Below are 24794 nucleotides of genomic sequence, written 5' to 3'. Positions count from 1 at the left end.
AGGCAATTCCACAGATTATAGTGCCCATAAAAAAATGACAGAAATAAAAAGAGAAACAAGCTCAAGAACCTAACCAGGAAGTAGGCAATTCCACAGGTTATATTGCCCATTAAAAAAATGACAGAAATAAAAAAGAGACACAAGCTCAAGAACCTTCAATTTCAACAGCAATCCCAAAGCATACGCACTCTAAAAATCTGCTCCTTTTCATTTTTTTTTCTTTGTTGCTCTTGATATATTACAGAAAAGATCATCTGTTTGTGGAAGTCACAAACTCATGAATTCCACAAAACCAATTCAAAGAGAAAAATGAAAATCTAATCTGAAAAAGTTAACACAAAGTCAGGAGGAGAAAAGATCAATTATATACAAGGAATTAAAAGAAGAACACTACTATTATTCCAAAGAAAGTAACTTTACAAAAGACAACAGTCAGCCGATCAAATCAATCTGATAGGGAAGAATCATCATCAGCATCTGGGCGTTGTTGGTGGTAATAAAAATATCGAGAAGTGGTAGAGGAGGAAGAACCAGCACCAGCACCATCATCATCATTATCAGCATCTGGGCGTTGTTGGTGGTAATAAAAATATCGAGAACTAGTCGGGGAGGAAGAACCAGCACCAGCACCATCACCAGCACCATCATCATCAGAACTAGTATCATCATCATCATCATCATCACGGTAATAAGAATAAGTAGGATAGTAATAGGGCTGAGGAGGGACGCAGAGGAAAGTCCAAATGTAAAGAAGCAAGCGGCCAAGCTGTTGAAGAGGGAAGCGGATGACCAGATCCACCATTTGCTGGCCGTCTATGCGTTGATGCTCCCCGAAACAGGCCATTTGCTGCCATACCTCTGCGGAGGTTCTGGCAACTGAAACTAACATTACACTGTTAAATACCATTCTCTTTTTGTATGATTTAGAGTTAAAGAAAAGGATCCTTCCCTTTCTCTTTTTGTATAGACGCTGCTGTATTTTGGATCCTTCAAAACTGTCGCCTGTTTTATCCTCCACCGACGAGTGGACGCCTGTTGTATCTGTCCGTATCTGCTCCGTTTCTTTCTTTCTTCTTTCTTTTTTCACTTTGCCTTTTCTTCTTCTTATTTATTTCTGTATCTGTCTGTAATTTTCATTCTCGTGCTTGACTTGACGACAAGTGAAACATGACGACCCACATCACATGGGTTTGGGCCGAACTGCTCAACCACTTAGGATTAGGGCAGTCTTTTTCCTGGCATGGATCAACCCATGCTCACCAAAATACTAGTCATTTGTTTTTAAGAGAAAGGGAAAAAAGACTTCTTTTTTTTCTCTTTTGGAGCTCGAAGGAGGGGGAAAAAAAAAAAAAGAGAGATAAGAGAGGACGAGTTATGACACAAACCAAGGGAAGAGAATAAATATGATATATATATATATATATATATTTTTTTTTCTTCCCACGTTGATTGGGAGTTAGGAAGGGAAGGGAAATGATTTTGGCATTATAGGTAGATGATTTTTGAAATGATGTTAGAGTCATATGGTATTATGATTTTTTATTTATAGGGAAAACGTGCTCTAAAGTTTCTTTCCATTTCTCTCTAATTTTGGAGATAAAATTTTTTTAAATCAATCTATCTTTCCATTTTCTTACTTTTTTTTTCTCACTTAAAATGTCTAAACAAGGGAAAACTCTAAAATTCCTCTTATTTTTCTCTCCAACTCTCAACTCCCAAACTCATCTTCCTCAGCACTCGTACGCGATTTATAGATCTCTGGCTCCCCCTCCCCTTGTAGATTAGGGTAGTGTTTCCCTTAGTCCCTCCCCCCCCAAACAAAAAAAAAAAAAAGAGAAGCCATTAACCTTAAAGTATGGAGTATAGCGTTTTGAAATGTTAATACAAAATAGGATGGACGTGACAAGAAAAATACTAGTCATTTTTGTGTGTAGAGAGAGAGAGAGAGAGAGAGAGAGGTGGATGGTTGGAGAAATTTTGAGTGCTCTCAATCATTTAACCACATCAATTTTCCAAGCCACCTCCTCATTTTACTCACTGCCTCTCTCAAATATTTACCAAAAGGGAAACATAAAATAAAAGAGATGTTAAAAGATTAACACCCTTTTTATTGGAGTCGAATGCTTGTGACATTTTTTTCTTTCTTTTATGCAAGTATATTTGCATATCTAGTCGGTCATGCCATGCTTCCTTAATCTAAACTCGAGTTTAACTTGAGCGTCTCTTTTCCCGAAGGTTTGAAAGCAAATAAACAGTCATCCCATCCCCCTCGCGAGTCTTGGAAAAGTTGGTTTCATTAGAAGATCAAATTGGTGGCTTGATATCATATCAGCACGAGATGATGTCTCGCAGAAGATGTAATGCAGCAGTGACGATGATATATACTAGTATGATAGTTTTAGCGACAAGCACAACCCTAAGATTAACAAATGCCGTTGCCTCAAAATCAATGTGCGTAGAGGGTTGCATGCCGATATGTATGGGGTTAGATAAGGCCACAGATGCGGCTTGTGAAAAGGCCTGCGCTTCAGGATGTGAACAATTGAAAGGTAAGGGAAGAAGTTATACTCTCCCTGCAGAAAACAGCAACAGCTAATTCCGATTCTCATTTGTTCGATCAATTATGTTAATTAATTAGCTAGCTTGGTTCAAGTTTTTGAGAACCTGATCATGTAAACATCATCATCCTCTGCAACCATTGGTTGAATATAACATGCATGCATGCATGCTTGTGTGTGTATGTATATATGTGTCGTCGATGAGAATCTTCCTTGATGATTTTCCCAGATCAAATAATTGTTCCACGGTACAATGAATGATTCTTTTTTTTTTTTTCTGTATATATATATATACATATATATATATATATATATATATATTACTTCTGTAGTTTGCCAGAGCCCAGTACTTCATAAACGCTTGTCAAATTCCCTCAAAGCTCATCGTCATCTCTTCAAAAGTTCAACAAACAGTGAGTGACATTTGGAACTTTTGACTTGAGAGCCCAGTACTCACAAACTTCTCATTAGTCGCTGTTAATCACACCATACATATTACATACGCAAACTACACACATTTTTGTTTCCTGTATGTAGTGTTAATTTGAGTTTAGACGTGAAAGTGATCCCCTAGTGAGGTTGGAACAAGGAAGACCTTATTTGTTGTATGTAGCTCAAATTAAGTCGAATTAGCTTTTACGGGGTTTCAATGTTATATATAAGACTTGAGTTCGTCTAACTATTTGAGTTATTCAAGTTCGTCTAACTATTTGAGTTACTCGGCCTCCAGCTAGGTATATAATCGAGTCGAGTGGAGCTTGAGTATTGCTATACTCGAGCTTGACTTGACCTATAAATAACTTGGTTCGAACTTGACTCAAGCTCGATCGAGTCGACAAATCTCAAATTCGAGCTCGACTCGATGAAATCTTTAAAAGCTCGAGACTCGACTCGATAGGGCTCGACCTTTAGTCAAGCCTTATCGAGTCGAGTAATCAAGCTTTTTGACTCGATACCTTACTTGTAAATTCAATATGGTTCGAATTTGTGGTTCAAGACATGTTGCGGAGAGCACAATGCATGTTTTCCTCAATTTAAACCATACTCCAGGAATTAAAATAATTTATTCTTTTTTTATTTTTCTTTCAATTTATCTAATTTTTAATATTCATTTTTAAGATTTAAAATAATTATTGATTCAAAACTATTTATGGAAGCAAAGATATGGTTTTTATAAAATAATAAGCAAAATTTTTTTTATTTTTTTGGATTGCTTCAGGGTTAATAAAATAAAAATATGTTCTTTTTTTAATGCAACATGGTGTCAATAAGGGCATTTTCGACATTAAGGGGGTTTTTGTTAAATGTTTGATCATTTAAAGGGTGAGACCGTTATTTGGATAAATTACAGGGATTGATTGGTAATATGGTCAAATTTCGGGGGAGGTAAATGTAATTAACCCATCTTTAAAAGCTCGAGACTCGAGTCTTATCGAGTCGAGTAATCAAAGTTTTTTGACTCGATACCTTACTTGTAAATTTAGTATAAATTATACTCATAACAGTCATTTTATAATTATAATACATATATATTATTTAACTTATATATATTACGAGAGCCACGAGTTGCAAAATTCTGACACAAACTTGACTCGAATGTGTGCTCGAGTAGCTCGAGATTCGGCTCGAACTCGGTTCGGTTAAACCGAGTTCAAGCCAAGCCATTGACCAAGCTACTCGCGAGTAGCTCGGCTCGCTTACATCCCTATTTCCAACAGGGAACTTAGCTAGTGACCACATGCGGTAGTATTCCGTAGGTCACTAGTTCGAACCCTGCCGAGTTAACATTGTTGTGTATTTTTTGGGGAGACTCTGTACAACTACGTGGAATTTGTCCGGCAAATGTTTGGATACATCCTGTGTCGCCAAAAATTTTTTTTTTTTGAATTATTTAGACTCCGTCAACACAAGTTCGAGCTCAAATTTTGATCGAATAAACTTGGGAATGATTTGATTGAGGGTAGTTCCTTTGCACTCCTCCATGCAAGTAGCCAAAGTGGTTCAACAGTTTAAAAGTTTGAAGGACTAAAATGATTGAAGTCAAAAGTGAAATAATCATCTCAAACTTAGCAAAACATTTGAGGGACTCATCGAGCAATTTGTTCAAAATTCCACAGAGATTTTATGGGATATCCATCCGGGCAGAGAATTGAAGCACGCAGAAAAAGAGGGAAGGGAAATGGCTGTGGAGGCGATGCTGCAGCAGCCATTGAAGTTGAGGCACCTCCTCCATTTTGCTACTACTTCGACTTCTAGAGTGTTATCGGCGAACCCCATTCCTCTTATTTCTTTCAGAAGAACAACCCCTTCTCATCCTATTTGTTCTTCTGCCTTGATTGCCCGTTGCTGCTCTTCTTCTACTGCTGCTGACTCCACCACCACCACCACCGCCGCCCCAAAGCCCGCTGGACGCAGCCGGAGGCCCTCCTCCTCTTCTTCTCCCGCTAACACTTCTGACAGAGATGCCATTCGCGCTATCCGTATAAACAAGGCAATAAAGAAATTCTTTTTTCTTGCCCCCAACAATTGCATTTTCAATATGTTCTTTGACTTGGCTTTGTTGATAGTTTCTGTTTAACTACTTGTATTGAATTGGTGATTTCCTAACTTTAATGGTGTTATTTTGTAAAGGGGTCTGAGTATCTTCCTAATTTTGTTGCACTTCATCAGTAAGTCACTGTGGAATCAGAACCAAAAAAAAAAAAAAAACTCATAACACAACTATATAAAACAAAGTGATTCTCATGCTATTTACACAAAGCAATAATATTTCGTCTTTGTGGAAAATGCTAGGCCTCTACTAATGGTAAAAGAATTAAAAAAGGAAAAAAAAAGCTAAAACGTTGTGATACTTTCAGCTGTGGCGAGTGATTGACGTACTGATATAAACAAAGATACTACTTTTCATTCTTGTGTTCTTAAAAAGGCCCCTTTGAAGTAGTTTGCTTGCTGCTGGAGTAATGAAAAGTTTAGCCTTATATTGGTTGGTCATGCAGCTAATAAATACCTTCAGTACCGGGCAAAGCATTACATGTCCCAAATGAAAAAACATTAAGCAACATCTGAGGTTTTGAGATCCCTGTCCTTGTAAACGAGATGAGTAATCATCCTTTTTTCTCATGGTGGTTTGCCTAAACTTAGTCTATTTTTTGATTAACTGAATGTGAGAGAGGGAGACAGAACGAAGTTTGGTGGTAACATAGTGTTTGGATAGCACATTGATTTCAAATAATATTTCGCTTGCATGATAAACACATTTCCCAACCCACCTTTTTATATTCCCAACTACCTTTTTATCTCAAATACATCACATCACAAAAAGTGTTACAGCAATTATTTCAAATAATACTCTATCTAAACACACTTGCCCGCCTGCCTGCAGGTACAAGAGTTGAGGAGCAAGGGCTTTGAGCCATATGCTTATCAGTGGGATAGGACTCATACAGCTAATCAGTTACAAGAAATCTATAAAGATCTGGGAAATGGTGAAGAGTCAAATTATGAGGGTGATAAAGTCTCGGTGGCTGGAAGAATTGTAGCTCGCAGAACCTTTGGAAAGCTTGCTTTTTTGACTTTGAGGGATGATTCAGGGACAATCCAGGTATGTGTTACTGCAAGGTTCTGGTTAATTTCTCTTAGGACATTTTTTTCCATAGTTTTATAGTCCACAAGAAATATGTCAATGAAATTTTAATCACCAGCCAAGTTTTGAACCTCCTACACAAGTTGCCCACTTAGTGAGAGTTAAACTCTGCCCTGTGACAAAATCCTGTATGTCTACTGTACGGAAAAAGAGACAACTTCTGAAGCCTTTTTCAAAGCTTAAAGTTTTGTTATGCAAGATGGTCTAGGGACAGTGATGTGAATGAATTATTTCTATATATATATATATATATATATATATATATATATATATGATACTTGATAGCACACCTATATCATTGTGACAGCAATTATAGTTTTGTTTTGTCGATTACAGTGGAAACCTTGTCTCTTTATTCCGCTCATGCTGACAATTCACTTTCTATTTATTGTTTTCCTGATAGATAGTACATTCTATGAGATCCGTGGGTTTGAAATTGTTAAAATAAAGACTAAGTTTTACTTTGAGGATAATTTTACTGAGAGTTTCTAATAGAGAACCTTGATTTGTGCTCTGGACATTTTAGTCTACTCTTCTTTTTTTCAAGATATTCCTTTTCTTAATAAGTCTTTTTTTGAATATATCTCAAGTTACATTATGTAAACAATTTATTGTTGTTTTAGCTGTACTGTGAGAAGGAAAGACTTGCAAATGAGCAGTTTGAGCAGTTGAAGACAGTTCTTGATATAGGTGATATAGTGGGCGCTAGTGGCTCAATCAAGCGCACAGAAAAGGGTAAGTTTTCACTGATATTCCTCTCTGTTTTTCTTTGCATCATCTTCCAAATTGTTTGTGAATTGTACGCTATGTTCTTTAGGTGTTTAATATTGGCAGAAAACCTTAATCTGTTAGCGTAACTCTTTTGGCGATGCTTGTGGTGAGCGAGGGTACTATTGGTAGTCATTTAGCAGTTTCGCAGTTCATATGATGTTAAGCAACTAGATAGATGGTATGCTATTAATTTTGTGACCCTAAAGCTTCTAGATTGTTTATATAATCAGAGCTTTCGCCTGCTTACTTCGGAAAGATGTTAAACTGCACTTGCGGTTCATCACCCTACTGGAGAACTCTGGGTATTGATTGAGAGTCTTCAGTAATCCATAGTTTGGAGAGTAACAATGATAAATGAAGAACAATCTTGTTAAATTTAATCTTATTCTGGGTGATGACCTCTGTAGACTATAATTTTTCTAGTTTCCAAGTTATTTTTGAATTCTTTACTATTGATGTACCTATCATTTGGATTCTATGATTCTCAAATTGTTAAAGTCTGAAAGATTTGCTTTTAACACTGTCTTTGGTTTTTCAAATAGTAGTTAGTTAGGATAAGTTATAGCTATAGTTTTTGTTAATGGTATGACATAGGATTACTCAAGGTGCGAGTATCACTCAACTTAGATTACTAAGTTGCTTTATATGCATTGGATTGTGTCCAGTAAATTGTAAAGTTACCTTACAATTTTATAGTTATCATCCTTATGAAATTTCGAGTTGCTTGGAGCTCCTTTGGAAATACACGCATATATCAAAATGGTGACCTAGCATAAACTCTTACAGATGTGTTTTTTCACATATGATGAACTGCTTTGATTTTTATTATCTGAAATTCAATAGGTATGATCCACTCTAAAATTTAACAACTAATGTTAATTTAGTAAACCCATAGTCTAGTAAGTTACTTGGTGTGGAAAATATGTTGTTTATTTGCTGAATACGGGTTCATCCTTTCTTGTCATTGTTGTTTTTTGTACTAAACAAACATGTATTTCATGATTCTTTGCTGTTTCTAGTGATTTCTCTGCCTTTCATAACTTGTTCTTTTCTTTTCTATAGGGGAGTTATCAGTGCGTGTGATCTCATTTTCAATTCTCACCAAGTCGCTGCTGCCACTGCCGGACAAATATCACGGTCTAACGGATGTTGATAAGCGTTACCGCCAACGGTAAGAGTCTTTCCCAAACCCATGTTAAACAATGTAGATATATATATATATATATATTTACGTGGTCATGCATCTATTAAACATTTCCCATTCTGCTGGCGCATGAACATGTTTCGAGATTTTAGTGACAGTTGCATGGTTGGAAAGGACCTGGTGTTGAAGTTCATTCTTCTACCTAAATGTGATGTCATCTGGATGCATGGATATACAGTCTTGCGAGGAAGATATAACAAATTTCCCTCTTAGCATTTGGTTCATTGAACGTCACTCTCTCCCTCACAATATCTGGCAAACACATACATATATAGACACCATTCTCTCTGTCAGTCTGACAAACAGACAAAGAAAGACACATAGAATATTCACACTCTGAGTACATAATCAGTTACATTTGTTGCTACTTCATTCAGTATCTGGTTGTTTATATTATATTTAAGGTGAAAAGTTTTAGTTTCTTGAACTCAACTCGAACATGCTATTTTGTCTCATGTTAAAGTACATTAGGTATGGCAAGGATTAGGATCCAGAAAAAAAAGAGCTCTTTTGATTTAATTTTCAGAAGTTCTAGGGAAATTGAAAGATTAGGAATCAGTTGTTTAAGAAAGTCATGTGGAAATGTTGTTTGGTGAATTTAGTTGGATGTCCATCTCCCTGCAGCCAGGGACATGCTGAAGTTAGACAAGTCAATATTACGTGTTAAGTCCCAAAAATGGCTAGTACTTTCAGAGACCGATGTATTGACATAGATTATAGCTTAATATTGCTATATTCATTAACTCAATAGGAGTAAAGGATGTACAGATAGGATGGGGAGATGAACTGCATAACTGCAAGTTCCAAGCTTTCTGCACTCAGTTTAGTCTGTGTGGGGTGTGCAAAAGAATGAACAACTGAGATGTCTCATCTCTAAGGGTTCTTCTTGATGACTTTTGGCCCGTTCAGTTTTTGCTTTTTGGATGCAGGCCAAGTTTTTAGTTTTGGTTAATATTAGTTCTAGTTGAGTAACATCCTTAAAGCTTCTTTAATGGCATGAGGAATGAGATATGTGGCTTCTTTTCTTCTTTCCTTGAATAGTGGCTGATGCAGATCTGAACTTTTTGTATAAAGCAATTTATGTTTGTAGAATCAGACACTGTAATTTTCCACAGGTTTGTCAAACAGAGAAGAAAGAGCATGTACATTTATGTTTCCAGGCCCTAAACATATGCTTTGGTCCTATTTACACTGCCATGGGACTGTGTTTGATTGACGCCCAACTCTTTTTATGCTTAGGTATGTGGATATGATAGCAAATCCTGAGGTAGCTGATATATTTCGCAAAAGAGCAAAGGTCAGTTTATCATGAGCTGTTTTCTAATGTCTTAACTGGGTCAATTGGCTTATGGTATTCGTTGCATAATCCAATATGCCTTTTTTTCTTGTTATATTGCCCCATCTCTCTTTCCTTTACGTTCTTCATGCTGGCTTTTATTTTATTTTATTTTATATATCTTTCTTTTCAATTTAGTTATCAAAAGTGATATCTTTCCTGTCGCTTAATGATATGCATTATCTTGGTTAATCATTATTTAGTTGACTTTGAATAATTTGAAAAAAAGTGATGAACAATATCGATTCGCTTTTTTTTTATTGGAAAGCTTTCAGACAAAATAATAAAAGTGGTGCTCTTACTTCAGAACATGCATTACCATCTTTCTTACTTTTCTCGATATTTTACTTTCTTTATGAAGCAATTTGGCTTCCTAAAATGAGGTTAATCAATTTTTGAACTTCTTCTGGTGAGTTGTTTATTGTTAGCTCTTTCCTTATGGCAAATGGAATGATGCCGGAAATTTGATGCTTTTTGGGACTTGTTAATATGCATATTATTGAGCTGCAAATAATTTGTATTTTTTGGATGCTTCTATTTGAAACATTACATTCTTTTCTTGTTAAACTCTAGCATGCTTTTATGGTTATGATGCTGATATTTACTTTCCTTCAGTAGATTGTCTCAGAGATACGCAACACAGTGGAATCTCTAGGGTTCATTTCAGTTGAAACACCAGTGCTTCAGGTTGATATATTTCTCTCAATGTATCATGGTTTTAAATTAAGAGAAACTTGACTTTCATATGCGCTGGATTTGTTTTCATAGTACGAATTTGATGGATGAGAATTAGTTAACATTCTAGTTATCGTTTGAAGCTTCTTTGGCTTTAATTTCTTGTAAGAATTTTTAATTGCTAAGAGATTCCAATTTTCATCTACTGGAATTGCCTGGTGTAAGTAGTGAGCATAATATATGGCAGGTCACAAACATTGATAATACGATAAATGAACCAGGCACCAATTTATGGTCTGAGTGCAAGTCACAAATTAAGAAATTAATTTGTCTGTTCTGATGGTGATGTGGATGCAATATTCTTGAATAAAAGGTGAATGTAGGACTGCTTTTAGATTGATTTAAGCATCATAGATGCTGGAAAATAAGGATAAAAGTTTTTGATGTGTGGATATCAAGTTCTAGTTGAGCACGAAAGGCTGAATTACGAAAATAATAGGCAAAAAGAAAGAGAAATTGTCATACTAGAAGTTCTGGAAGAAAGAGAAATAAAATGGTATTGTTTTTGGTTTCATAATGGGAAATACCTCGTATTATTACAGAGAGAAAAGAAAAGAAGAGAAAGCCAAGAAACTCTATAAAAAGACAGACTGGAGCTAAAAAGAAATATCCTGAGGGACATATAGGGAGGAAATAGGATCTAATTTGATTGACCTGACTTGACTGCATAAGATTTGTGGTTTATGAATGACCTGTTTCCTGCAGTAATGATTACCCTGTGCATTTGACTTGCAGATTTTTCAAGATTCATGTCAAATTATATGACTTCCAAATGTAGTCCATAAAGTGCAATGTTTGGTCTTCAAATTTCCTTTGGGTAAACATGTCCTTTTGTGAATGTGTAGCCATATACTTTAAATGTTGGGCTTCAGCAAATATAATCTAGTATGTCATGGGCACACAAGAAATGCATTGAATTCACTCTTTTTTAACGGATCAATGCAATGTAACTTCCACATATTATGTATGAGTTGCATAGGAGACATCTCTATTCCCTGCACCCCTGGAACCTTGAATTCCAATTGCTTAGCTCTCAATTTGCCTCCAACCATTGAATGAAATGTGAACAATCCATCCTCAGCTCTTTGAAAGAAGGTGCCGCTTCCGGCTATATGGGTGCTTGAAACAATTCTGTCTTCTCCATATAACTATATCTCTAGAGTCAATAATTTTGTAGCAGGAAATAATGAACTTGTCCAAATGGCTAATGTAATGAAATAGGGCATAGTTAATAAAGTTATGGTATCCGAGAAGTAAAAACTACTCAGTGTCCACAATACAGAAACCAAGATATAGTTTGAGGATAAGAGAGGCTATTCAAAACTATTTGAGGTATGTGAAGTAGTCAAACGTCTTAAGTTCCTCGAATTTTCATTTTTTGGTACGAAAGTTTCAGAGCGCAGGTTGATATCCAGCTCTTCTGGAGCCATATAATGCTCTATAGGAACACAGCGAGTGGTTGAGGAAGACTGAATTGGGGGGAAACCCTCATACATATGCCCATCATATCCACTGGCAAGTAGTTTTCATGCCATTGTTTCAGTTGCACTCAGTGCATTGCATTTACCTTTTGATTACCTCTATTTGGATTTTACTCAATATTTTCTGCATCAATCTGACATTTGAAGCATTTCGTTGTGTAGAATTACAATTATTAATTCAGCTCTCTAGCAATTTTCTGATGGAGCACCTTTTGTATCCTCTCTCTCAACCAAAGAAATGGTTTACATGTGCCTGCATATAGATAGTATATTCTAATCCTATTATCCAATTTGCATTTGCAATCCATTAAGTAAGAACCAGACAATTATTTGTGCATTTGGATTTTAATTGGTTTCATCTACTAGGGAGCAGCTGGAGGAGCAGAAGCTAGGCCATTCATTACATATCATAACTCTCTTGGAAGGGATCTTTATCTGAGGATTGCGACTGAGCTCCATCTGAAGAGAATGCTAGTAAGCTGTCCATTTTTCTTTACATTTTGTTGTCTGGAAAGCTAGTAGTGTGACAGTTTTTATATTTGACTTGCAATGCAAGAAAGAGAAGTAACGTTTTATTGCTTAAGTCAGAAATTTAACCATGTCAACTAACTTCTAGCGATAGTACAACTTCTCGTACTGTTTGGTTTTGTAATGGATCTTCCAGATTCTTACCTCTTTGCCCTTTTCCAGTTAACCTCATCCAGCACTCTGCTTTCTGCATCTGTCTGTTATTTATGCATGCCACCACTCTTAGCCACTAAATGAGCTTTCCTGCAAACATCTTAAATATGCTTTATGAACCCTTTGTACGCTTCTTGCTAGTTTTTCTGCAAGGTAACAGGTTGAGCATGAAATGTTGCTTGGGGCCTTTCATACTTTCTTTTACAGTCTTCTTTCTCTTCCAGATTCTATGTGTTCCTGATAATTGATATAAATCCCCTATAAACTTCTTGTTATGATAAGATATTAATGACCAATGACAGGTAGGGGGGTTTGAAAAAGTATACGAGATTGGTCGTATATTCAGAAATGAAGGCATTTCCACCCGCCATAACCCTGAATTTACCACCATAGAAGTAAGTCTCTCTGTAGCTTGTTTTGATCTCATCTTTTCCCACTTGGTAATGGTCAAGTGGATTTTGTCTATGTACCTATGGGCTTGTTCTGGGTTGATTAATTTAACTGATTATACATTCTGATTTTGGATAATCAGTTTTCGTTATGTTCTCGGTTGCTCTTGTATTTTGATTATAGATTTTTTGATGACCAAAAAGCTAAAATCTATAATCACCCAAAAGGTAGCTTTTGCTGTTTCTGATTATTCTCTGTAATCAGATTTTGTAAAATCTAAAGCAATTGAGAACAAGGCCTATGTGCTATTGCCTCCATCATTTAATATTAATCTCCATGAACCTTCATTTTAATTTTGTTGTAGCTTTTGAATGTAGATGTATGAAGCATATTCAGACTACCAAAGTATGATGAATATGACAGAAGAGATCGTGACACGATGTGCTCTTGCAGTTCATGGCACACTTAACATTGAATATCAGGTAAGTACAGTTTGCTGTTGTCTTTTTCCCTCTGATTCAACCTCTTGGTTTTGAGGGGGTTAAAAAGTATATTTTGCTCTTAGCATATGGCTGGATGATGAAAATGGATGAGTTGCCTTCGTTCCTTTTCATCCATGTCAAATACTTTGTGAAGTTTCATTTATTGGGTCATATTTGCTCAAGATGATTCTGACCTGTTAATTTTGGAAACAAAATTGATTGTCGGAGTAGCTTCAAATTAATTGTCAGTTGTGCTCTGGTATTATTGAATCTATTGGGGTTATTGTACTTAGACCAATCCATGTTGTTTGAAATTGGTGATAGATTAATAACTTTCTTTGCAGGGGATAGGAATATGCTTAGAGAGGCCTTGGAGGCGGGAAACAATGCACAATCTTGTCAAAGAAGCCACTGGGATTGATTTCTTGAAGTTTGGTGATGATCTCAAAACTGCAAAAGAAGCTACCCTTAAAGCACTTGATTATAGTCATGATAATATAGACACATTTTCAATTGAAGCATGCCCATCTGTGGGTCATGTGCTAAATGAGGTAGATCTGAAACGTCTGTTGGATATTCACTATGAATTTGTGGAGGCATATATTGAAGAATTATTTTATTTTTGTAGTGGGAAATTTCTGACGGAAGCCACTAGAATACTTGACTTGAGTTATGTCAGCATGCTTCTTTCCTTTTTTCTGTGCCATCTTGAGACTTTACAAGTTACTTGTTTCTTCATCTTTTCCAGGTTTTCGAAATTGTGGTAGAACCACAGCTAATACAACCCACTTTTGTTTTGGATTATCCTATTGAAAAATCACCACTAGCCAAACCGCACAGAAGGTACTGAAGCTTTGTTTTGGAAGTGGTATGCTTCAATTACTCAGCAGTGCATTAGGAACAGTTCCTCATTTAATATTTAATGTGTGTTATCTTGCATGGATATGTTATGATTGGTACCTAACGTGTCAGAATTTTGAGGAAGTTCTTTCTATTTTTTCTTCATAGCCTTTTTGTCAGTATCTGATTTGAGACAAAGTGCAATCTGTTTCTAATCAAGAACCATTATCAACAATGAATATGAAATAGGAATTGTATTCTGTTATGGTGGATGGAGGAGTTAGTCAATATTGTTTTGTTGTCTGGTCATGACTTAATCCACTTTTATACTGTGTTGGACCTTTTCTTAGCAGATGTTTCGTACTTCTTTGGTTTGCACCTTGTGTAACATAAGTCGTGTCCTCCCATTAGTACCCTATACTAGTATGTCTTCTACATGAAAATACAGTCACGTATCTTAATTTAGCTTCTTTTCTTCTCAGGCATGCTGGCTTGACCGAGAGATTTGAACTCTTCATATGTGGTCGTGAACTGGCAAATGCCTTTTCTGAACTAACTGATCCTTTGGACCAGGTATCCTTGAATGTAATCCCTTTTTTTTTGGGGGGGGGGGGGTGTGGGAGAATGCAGTAGGCTTTACACCCTTCATCTCCTAGGAAGGAAGCTTTCCGTCTCAGATTGCTATCTATAATTTAATACCTAATCACACTTGGAATAGAAATCTTCATTTTCCTTGGACGGTGTAATTGTTTAATTGGTAATGCAAGTGGAGGTGATTGTAAGTTGATTTTTTTTTTGAAGTGAATGCATCTTGTTTTTGTTGTATTTTAGCGTCTGGATGTAGAAATATTTTACTGAATGACGCAAGTTCTTTCCTTTTGTTTCATGTCTTTTAAGTTATATTGCATGTTTTGCCATTAAAGAAACTGTCAGAATGAGAATGAGTTTAAAAAGTTTGTAAAACACAGATATGACTGTCCATTGGATCAAGTTATCAACTAAGACACTGCACTATTGTATTGTTATGAGATTGACCATTTCTAAGATTGTCGTTTTGTTTAAACTGATATTCTAAATTCTTTCAGAACAAGTTTTTGATTAGTCATGGAAAGCTGTGCAATTTGGGATGTTCATGTTTCCATTGATGCTTAAGTCTAATGGTTTTGTTTTGCAATGGCCCTGCATTTGAAACACCGACATAAGTATGTGGGTGCCTATGTTGTTGAAGCTGCATTAAATTTATTGATTGTTATCCATGGATTTAGAGAGCACGTCTGGAAGCTCAAGTGAGGCAGCATAATGAGAAGAAAACAGCAATTGATGCAGAATTAGTTGATTGTGAAGAAAATAAAAACAAAAGTGATGATGACTCATATGAAGTAACTCTTGATGAAGACTTTCTGACAGCTCTAGAATATGGGATGCCTCCTGCTTCTGGAATGGTATGCATATCTGATCCCTATTTATAATAGACAATCAAGGGGTAATATTCTAATGCAAAATTCCAGTTCTTGGAATTATTTGAACATCCATTGGTTCCTCTATGAATTGACCAAGAGGAACTTTCTGACTCCTAAAGTGGGCCACAAGTTGCATGGTCTATAGACAATTAATTTATCCTTGTCAAAACGTGTGAATAGGTATTTCTTTTTGAACTAAAAGCATGCACTTTCTATACTACCATTTTTCAAATATAGCCCCTGTCTTGCTCTAGTTATCTCATGTCAGCTCCTCAATGCCTGGTAGTTCTGACTTCTGACTGATCTGTGACCTGTCAAATGGTTTACTTTCGCCTTTCACTTTCTTTGATTGGGAGAAGAGTCGATGTAAGTATTTTAGGTCTTATTTTGGCTAGTTTGCATACTGTGATTTAATTTAGACCATATATCAAATTTGTCTTAAGATAAGATGTTCCAAGGCTTGGACGGTACACGAAAGGTTTACAGTAGCATTTCTTTACTTTTTCTGGTTTCTTTTCTTCTTTTGCTGCTACTAGGGTAAGCCATATATTCACATTATGAAAATAAAATTATTGTCTACCTTTTTTTTTATTTTTATTTTGTCTGAGTGAGTCTGCTGTCTACCTACAATAAGAAGTTAAATGAGCGCAATTTTCATTTCGTCATTTAGCTCTGCATTACCATTCCATCGTAACTAAGGTACCCTTTGTTTAGGCCTGTCAATGGGTCGGGTCTAGACCCGGATCCGGACCGGATCCGTTTTGTCAAACAAAAAACGGGTCGGATACGGAATATAGTATTCCGACCCGGATCCGGATATAAATGAATTAATAATTTAAAAAATATATATTTATCAATATAATTTAATTAGGGTGATGTATTTTAATAAAGTTAATTTGATTTCTTTTCTTATTTGGTTTTTTCTTTGCATTAGTTAGAAATTAGTTTACAAATATATTTTTTTCTCATTTTTATTAGAAATTATAAATTTTGGTAAATTTGTTCGGGTAGACCCGGATCCGGATCCGGAACATAGAATAAAAGACCCGTCGGGTAAACGGGTCGGATCCGGATCCGGCATAGTAATTCGGGTCCGGGTCCGGAATAATGAATTCCGGCCCGTTGACAGCCCTACCTTTGTTAACATGATGTAACAGTAGACATGCTAGTAAAACTTTACTGACCAGTAGTTAGCCTAACACTCAATTCATAAATTTGGTATTCCATACAGAGTAATATATCCAATATATACTCGGTATGCATCTTTAGTCACTATTTACTCAAGCTTGACTGCGTCATAGAAGTTGAGCTTAAGTGAATCAAAGATTAGTTAATTATGTCTTAGCTTTTTACCAGCTGTGCTTTTTAGTAATCATGGTATCTAATGCACATAGACCATTGTTCTTTTCAGGGGCTTGGCATTGATCGGCTAGTGATGCTTCTTACTGACTCTGCAAGTATTCGTGATGTTATTGCTTTTCCTGTCCTTAAGAATCAGCAGTAGTTTATGCAGTTGCTGGCCAATTTGGTTTCTGGCTGTTTGGCTACCTTGTTGATGAACGTTTCTACTCTAGGATGCTAGCTGTTCTGAAATGAAGTGAAGGTTTGATGCCTTGGCTGTTTGCTATCATTTTCTTCCACAAAATGCTGCAAAGGAAGTGTTTTTTGCCTGCACGGTTAGGCAAGAGCTCTAGTTCTTCATACTCACCTTTGGTGGTCTATACTGCCCTGGCTGCTGAAACACTCATGTTATGTGTTTCTGTTATATTCTCGATTTCATCCATAAACCCCATTGTACATGTATTAGAGAAGTCTGATGAATCTATTGACACTGTATACGCGGATTAATATTCTATCCATCATATGGGCAGAATCTTACTTATACAAGTAAATCTAGGTTAATGCCAAGTCATTCTTGATCTGTACTTGACGGTAATGGGTTCAGTTCTGACATTTGAGATGTTGATTAGTAGTGTATGATTTTTGGAAAAAGTGATTCTGCTGCATATGTGCTACTAGTGTTGTCTTTTGTTTATTTGGTGATTGGAGACTAGGGAACTATTGTTCCCAACTCGTGAAGGCTGCGGATGCCCTATTTGATCTCTAAGGTTTGTTGGGGGCTTTTTGCACTTGCCTGTGACAAAATCAACTGGTATGATATCCAGAAGGAAGTTATTCCATTATTGTAATTTATCAATTTTATACATTACCATTTTTTCCTGTTGTGGATAAAGATATATCTTAAACATTGAAGCTTGTAAACAAATTTTACAGTTCCAGACTAACTGAAGTGGAAGTCTAGCTCTTATGATACCTGTTTGATACTCTTGATAAAGAAAGTAAGGGGGGGTAAGTTTTTAGTTCATCTGAACTTCTATTGCATGTATGCAGCTGGAAATTAGACATTTTCTTGACCAGATAATTTTCCCCTGCCTAGCTAAAGGAATTGGGATTGAGTTCTAGTAATCAGGTGACTCGTTGATTGCTCAGTTCGGACAGAGTATATGTTGGAAGATTTGGGAAAGGAACTGATGACATTAGCTTCATGACAGATGCAGTGGGAGGAAGTAGGAATGTAACATGAGGATTGATGTGGGGATAAGGGAAGACAGAGTCAGGAGAGGCAAGGGACACTGCAACCGCAATCAAATACACTAATGCATGCGTCTGTCCCAGCAGTGGGAGGAAAAGGATTTGTAGTAATAGATTGATTGACAAAAACCCTTTTCATAACCAATGATGGTCCTCGCTTTCCTCCTCCACCTGTTTGCATTTGCATAACCATAAACATCAGCTTTGCTTTTCTGCCTTCTGCAATTATTATCTTCGGACGCATCCCAAAGCACTTCATTGCCCTTTGCCAGTCCTACCACAGGACAGGACAGGACCGGCCCTCTTTCTACTCACAATCCAATTCCCATAAAGAAAGTAAATCCACGAACAAGCGCCCTTAACTATCAGCAATAGTTAAGAAGCAAGCGCCCCTTGGTTGGTTCGTACGGTTTCGAGGTAGCCTAGTTAAGTTTCGAGATTGTGTGTTTGAGTCATCTCTTCACCGCTTGTGTATTCTTGGGGCGGAGTGCACAGGCATAAGGAAATTAGTCTGGTAAAATTGGGATATTTCTTGTGTTAAAAAAAAAAAAAGTTAAGAAGCAAGCAGCGACAGATAGGGTAGAGAACCAAGTTTGAATATGTGCAGATGTTTAAGCCAGAGCATGTTCAAGAGTTAATATAGCATGGAATTGGGGTACCATCAAATCATATCATATGGTAGCACATGACTGAATCACCCTCTCAGAAAAAGTGCTGCACATTATAGTGGCAATGGAAAAAGCTCTTTGGCTTCTCTGATGAGCATCAATCAAGTTTTTGTCCGTCTGTTTAGGAAAAGTGCACTACAGTCTACAGCTTCACTTTCACATTTATTTTGTATAGTTGAGGAACGAGACACAGACAAACCAACTGGGACTGCTATTGTCTAACGTTGCTTCAAAAGCCACTGAGGGGGGAAAGGAGGTCAAATTCATTTAGTATTTATTTTGCATACCATGACTTGGTAAGAACCAAGAAAAAAAAAACAAAGGGAATAGATGGAAAATTCAAGAAACTTGTTTCTTTAGACTTGGAACTGGATTCTCCTAGGTAATTACTTCCCTAGGTCTCTCCTCCTGAAAATTCATTTATTTTCCTTGGCTTATGCTTGCCAACGTCAAAAGTCAATACTGCAAACTTCTTGTTGAGGATGTGAATAGAATAAAGCACACATGGAAGGCAAATTCGAAGGTCTGATGGCTAATCATTAGAATAATGGCAACCAACGGCACCTCTTCAACTAAGGCTATAACCTACCTACTAAACATTTCCTATGGCTATACCTAGAGCTGTTAAACTTCACCAGTAGCTCGAGTTAGACCTCGGCTCGATAAGGCACGAGCTCGGTTCGTTAGTTGCGGTAAACGAGCCGAGCTCGAGCTAGAAATGTGCTCGTTTAATTAACAAGCCGAGTAAGCTCGGCTCGTTTGATATTTGAGTAGCTCTTTAGAACTCGTTAATAAAGGGCATATTTGTCATTTTAGAAATCAAAAGTATAAAAATTGAAATTTATAGATTTTATTGAGGTTAATTTGCACGAGCTCGAACTCGAGCTCGTACAACAAACGAGTCGAGCTCGAGTTCAAACTCGAGCCACATGTACATTTGACGAGTCGAGTTCGAACACATTTTAAAACTCGTTTGCCTAACGAGCTCGAGTCGAGCTCGGTTCGAATTAAACTCGAGTCGAGTTCGGCAGCCAAATACTCGGCTCGATTAACAGCTCTAGCTATACCCAAATTGGACGACATTCCACCAAGAGAAAGATTTTTTTTTTTTTTTCAATCTATATAAAAAAAAAAGGGATCTGTAAATACCAAAGCACAAGAGATGTACTACCATAGAAAGCAGAGAAAATCTTCTGCAAGTCCTAACGAGTAGTTTATTATTTGTTGCTGGTATTGCGTATGTTCCTTCCCTTGTTATACTATATAGCATTATCATCATGCTTACCAAATCTTCCCACACATTCATCCTGGAAGATCTTATCCTAATTCTCACCTACGTGCACAAATGCATTATTTATGCGCCAGATTCCCGATTAGTTGTATGACACATCGTAATGGGTTTTGGTGTTGGCTTCATACTGGCAAGATACATACTGGTATGGGAGCACAACATGAAGATTTTGCAAGTCGGTTGGTAAATCAGAGCTGAACTTTTAAAAGTTGAAAAAGTTGCTTTTTTTTTTCCTTTCACAGCACAATAAAGCCACTTAAATGATTTGCGGTAAAAGTAGAACCTTTTTCTTTTAGTCAAGTAGAACAACTGGATAGTTGCCATGCCATGTTATGGGATGTCGGAGAGTTGGGTATTTGGTTGAAATTTGTCCATCTTCTCCATGGGCTGCAGCTGAACTTTCCTATCAGCCAAGCTTCCCCTTTTCTTTGTTCTTTACTTGTCCCTGTCCCGGTATTATGCTAGTAATTTACTTGTACGAGTCTTGTTGCTTCCTGTGCCTTCGCATATTCCCGTTCCTATTTTATGAATTACTAACTTACCGGTATGATCAATCATGAGGAATTGAGATTGGTGAGTGGTGGGGAAAAAGCAGTCCAATCATTAGCAACCTGGAAGAGGGTGTAATTGTCATTTCAGATGACCAAGTTACTAATATGCAGTAGGTGCCGGTAAGAAATTTGTCTTGTCTTTCATTAAAATACAAGTCTTAAAAAGGAGAGCAGAGGTTTCTGGATAATTTGTGAGTTTTGTTTTAGAGGTGCCCATTTGCTGTTGATGGTGCACTCACTGCACTGCGCTTCCACAAGCCTCCAAAACCCAGAATTATGCTACCTTCCACAGATTGATGGATACGGATTCTTTATTAGTATTTTCTATAATACTGATAGATTGAATGTCAAAGCAGTAGTACCGTTTTTCTAAATTGTATGTAAGTGGTGTTAGGGATGCCATATTTTTGGTGGTTAGTTAATATTGGGTGATGAATACTTTTGCTGCCAACTTTCCAATTTTAGCACTAATGTTCTTCCAAGGTGATTAAAAGGGCATTAAATTCATTAATCATCTATTGAATTGAACCCTTTCTTGACACTCTCCATTCTATGAAGGAGAGGGTGTGGGAGTCAAAAGCTTGAATCTTTACTACTAGTATGGTGTTTGTCAATGGGTTGGTCATAGATAGTTGAGATGTACCGTTGATGAAGCAAAGCATTTTCATGAGGGTTTTGTTCTGCAAGATTCATTGTCCATTCATATGCTTCTGCAAACCTTCAGCTGCTGCTCATCTCTATAATTCTGGGCCATTGAAATTGGAAAGTACCCTACCACAAGCCCCTTTCAGAGTTGTTTCCGTTTCTGATAGCTCTGATCAGTCGTCCACCGAAGCCCCTAAGATAAAGAAAGAAGAAGACATTCCAGACGGGAAGGAACAGGGTGAGAATGTCCTTAAGAGCTGTATGAAGAAGGCCCCTACAAGACCTTCCGATCCTTTAAAAGAGGTTGAAAAGAAGAGAGTGCAATGGATGGATAACTTAGGTAAAGAACTTGTTGAGATCAAGGAATTTGAATCCAGGTTAACTCCCTTTGTCTTATTCTGTCTCTCCTCCTCTCTAATGTTTGTTTACCTGATTTAACTATGGATAGAATTTCTGTATATTGTTGTACATGAGATGGCGATGGTTTCTTGCAATTCTGTTTTAATTTCCTTGACTTTGCTGTTTTGAGGAAATAATGATGAACTAGGAAAAGTTTGCTTCAAGCGTTCAAAAAACTATCGCAAAAAACTAAAAGTGGCTTCAGTATGTGAGAATTTAATGAGATCCTGGGATGAATTCTGAAAATTTTTAAATTTCTGATTATTACGTTGTTCAAGCAGATATGGATCAATTATGTTTGATTGCCATTTGTCTGACCAGAAAGATGTGCGAGTTAATTGGAACCTGACCATTGGAAAGAATCAGGAAGTGTAGAGACCAATTAGCAGCTGTACGCTATAAGTTGCTGATTTGTTCTTGAATTTTAAGCAGAATATCCAAGTCTGTTCGAACATTAGCTTGACATTCCAAAAATGAGTAAAAGTAGTAGTATTTACAAAACTGAGAGTCCTAAGAAAGAGCTATAAGTGTGATAGGTGCTTATATACTGTAAACTTCAGTGGCATTACCGTTATTGCTGCTTTACTCAAAACTGAGAATTTAGGAAGCAAATCTTGCACGGGGTGTCTCAGTAGTATAGTGCTTCATTGAGATACTATTAAATCTCAAGTTCCTCCATTGCAACCAAAAGTGTGTCTATTGTAGCTCAATTTTTTTAGCATATCGCAAGGACACATAGCTCACAAGTCTTAACTTGATGAGGACTTTGAAAACAAATTATGCCTTTCTACATTCTTGATTCTACAACCTGTGGTAGTATCAAAGAATTGGGCACCTAGAAGTGTGAATGAGAAGCGAATAGTGAACATTGCTAAACATGGATAAATTTTCTTTAAATTTACAGCATTCCTGATGGGACATTAGCCCAAAGCAACATGATACAGAGTTCAGCTTAGACTCACTGGACATATTTTGTACTGAGCAAAGACTTATGATAGAATATTGCAGTAAGCATGGCCTATGTTACCAAAGGGCTTGGCCTGTAAGCATCCTAACACATCTGTTAGGAACTTGGTGTTAGGAGAAAAGAAAGAGGAATGCCATGACCTTAGGAACTGGAAAAGGATTGTCACTGGTGCTTATTTTGGCTGCATCACAGTGGAATCTATGCTCAAACACACAAGGCATGTTGATCATTAACTAATGCAGAACCATCGATTAACTATTTGATAATAGCTAGCTTTTCTTATAGCAGAATGTTTCATCTTTTTGGTCAATTTAGTACAGCTGAATGTAGTAAAAACAGTTCTGAGTTTTTATATTCTTGTTTTGAAACTAGCAACGGCTATAGAAAATGTCCGACTTATTTCCAGCCACTAGTTTTTGTGACATTGTGCCCTGTCAGTGCGTGCTTGTGCCTTGAACCTTCTCCAACGTAACATAATTAAGATGCTGAAGAGATAGTTTTGCTTCATCATTTTTATGAGCCTGTGTACTGGTTGACATTGAAGGACACAATATCTCTCTGTTGCAGCATAGATGTTTGCATTGATGTAGTAATCAAATAGTCTGGCTCTCAATCTTAATTATGGATATTATGCATTTTCTCATCCTTCTTTCACTTTCAAATTCGGATTTGAGCCGCATATTGTTTTGACTTTCCTGATGAATTTTGTAAAATTTGTCCAATTCTCTGATCTTTTTTACAGGACGGTAAATAAATAGATAGACTTGATTCAAAAATAAATAAATAAATAAATAGATGGCGATCCCTTGCAATGTCTTTAATAATGGCTCCATCTCTTTTCCAACTACTGTTTCAGAAAGAAAGAAATTCCAAAATTTCTGAATATGGGGTGTTTTGATGTCATTGGCTGCAGTGAGACAGGGGAAAATGATTTTGAGGAGGAAAACAGAGGTTGTGTCTGTGTCATCCTCTGATGCTGCTTAGCAAACGTCATCCTTAAACCCTCTCTTAGCCAGCTTTTTGGTGCAATTTGGAGGGAAGGGCTGCATCCTGCAGGATCAACTCAAAGACGAATGATGAGCTTGAGTTGGTTATTCTTGGACTAGCTTTGAATTAAATCAGTGAAGAACTATGTCATATCTGTGTTTCATCATCTGAATACAATTTATTTGTCTACTCCTCAATCGTCTGTTCATCTTAAATCAACATTCCATTACTTCTCCAACTTCCGCCTGGGCGCAGTTTTCAATTTGCAAATGAATGAGGAATCTCATTTGAGTACCCGGTTGTATTCGCAATTAGCCATTCTTCCGAAAAATCTTTCTCTGTAGTTATGCTTGATTCCCTTGATGACAATGAATATGGAATCCCAGAAAGAAATGTTCATCTTTCTATCTGTTATGACTGACCTGCCTTTCTTTCTTTTGTCGAATTGATTCTTTATTTTATCCTTTCTCGTCCTTCATGTTCCTTCTTGTTTGTCAGTTCCACAGTTGATTGCCTGAATATTAATATGTACAACCCTAACATTTTATTAGTCTAGAAAAGATGATTGTCTCTTCAATCAGCAATTCAGCTTTGAAACGCATCTCCATGTAACCATTCTATTATTCTTCTTCTCTTGCGTTGTTTTACTTGTCTTTTTCTTCTCTTTTTTGTACCCTTTTTTGGCTTCGAATGCTTTCCTGATTCCCAACATCAGGCTATAATTATTATACCAAACTGCAAGGATAAACCTCTTCTTATGTCTACTGGCACAAGATAATCTCTGCTGCCGGAATACAAGTAAGCTACGTTTTAATTTACATATAATTGTGCTTAATTGTACTGTATTTTTATGTTTAAGCTTTCCAGAAAGAAACGCTATGGTGAACGTGATTCTGAGTCATTTGTGACGCGACAGCCCATTAACTGAATCAATGGTTTGGTCAAGCTACTTTGGTAACACAAGCAACAGGAGTAGTGGAGCAAAGCATTTGCAGGCAGCTAGCCCCTTGGTAGAAATAAAAATGTCCCCATCATGAATCCTGATTATCAATTGATGTTTAATCACCAAAATATTGGAGGTTGATTTTCATTGCATGTCATCATCCACTTTTT

General features: G+C 36.8%; 3 protein-coding genes across 3 annotated transcripts; 2 read left to right on the top strand and 1 right to left on the bottom strand.

The window, feature by feature from the left end:
* Positions 1-128: 128 nt before the first annotated feature.
* Positions 129-1056, bottom strand: LOC113780063. The gene has a single exon (XM_027325886.1). It carries the CDS (start codon positions 905-907, stop codon positions 446-448), a length of 462 nt encoding a protein of 153 aa, XP_027181687.1. The 5' UTR covers positions 908-1056; the 3' UTR covers positions 129-445.
* Positions 1057-4723: 3667 nt separating this feature from the next.
* On the top strand, positions 4724-17589 carry LOC113750017 (lysine--tRNA ligase, chloroplastic/mitochondrial). Its single transcript, XM_027293922.1, has 14 exons — positions 4724-5049; positions 5941-6159; positions 6825-6936; positions 8035-8143; positions 9416-9473; positions 10131-10199; positions 12095-12202; positions 12712-12804; positions 13177-13281; positions 13626-13832; positions 14030-14124; positions 14604-14694; positions 15387-15563; positions 16993-17589. The coding sequence occupies exons 1-14, from the start codon at positions 4738-4740 to the stop codon at positions 17083-17085; spliced, it is 1848 nt and encodes a 615-aa protein (XP_027149723.1). The 5' UTR covers positions 4724-4737; the 3' UTR covers positions 17086-17589.
* Positions 17590-20173: 2584 nt separating this feature from the next.
* Positions 20174-24313, top strand: LOC113776306. The gene is made up of 2 exons (XM_027321439.1): positions 20174-21705; positions 23608-24313. The coding sequence occupies exons 1-2, from the start codon at positions 21332-21334 to the stop codon at positions 23666-23668; spliced, it is 435 nt and encodes a 144-aa protein (XP_027177240.1). The 5' UTR covers positions 20174-21331; the 3' UTR covers positions 23669-24313.
* The last annotated feature ends 481 nt before the right edge of the window (positions 24314-24794 follow it).

Source organism: Coffea eugenioides, chromosome 1 (genome assembly GCF_003713205.1).
Source record: "Coffea eugenioides isolate CCC68of chromosome 1, Ceug_1.0, whole genome shotgun sequence".
Classification (NCBI taxonomy): Eukaryota; Viridiplantae; Streptophyta; class Magnoliopsida; order Gentianales; family Rubiaceae; genus Coffea; species Coffea eugenioides.
The sequence above is the reverse complement of the archived record's forward strand: the minus strand, read 5'-3'. Positions and strand labels throughout refer to the sequence as shown.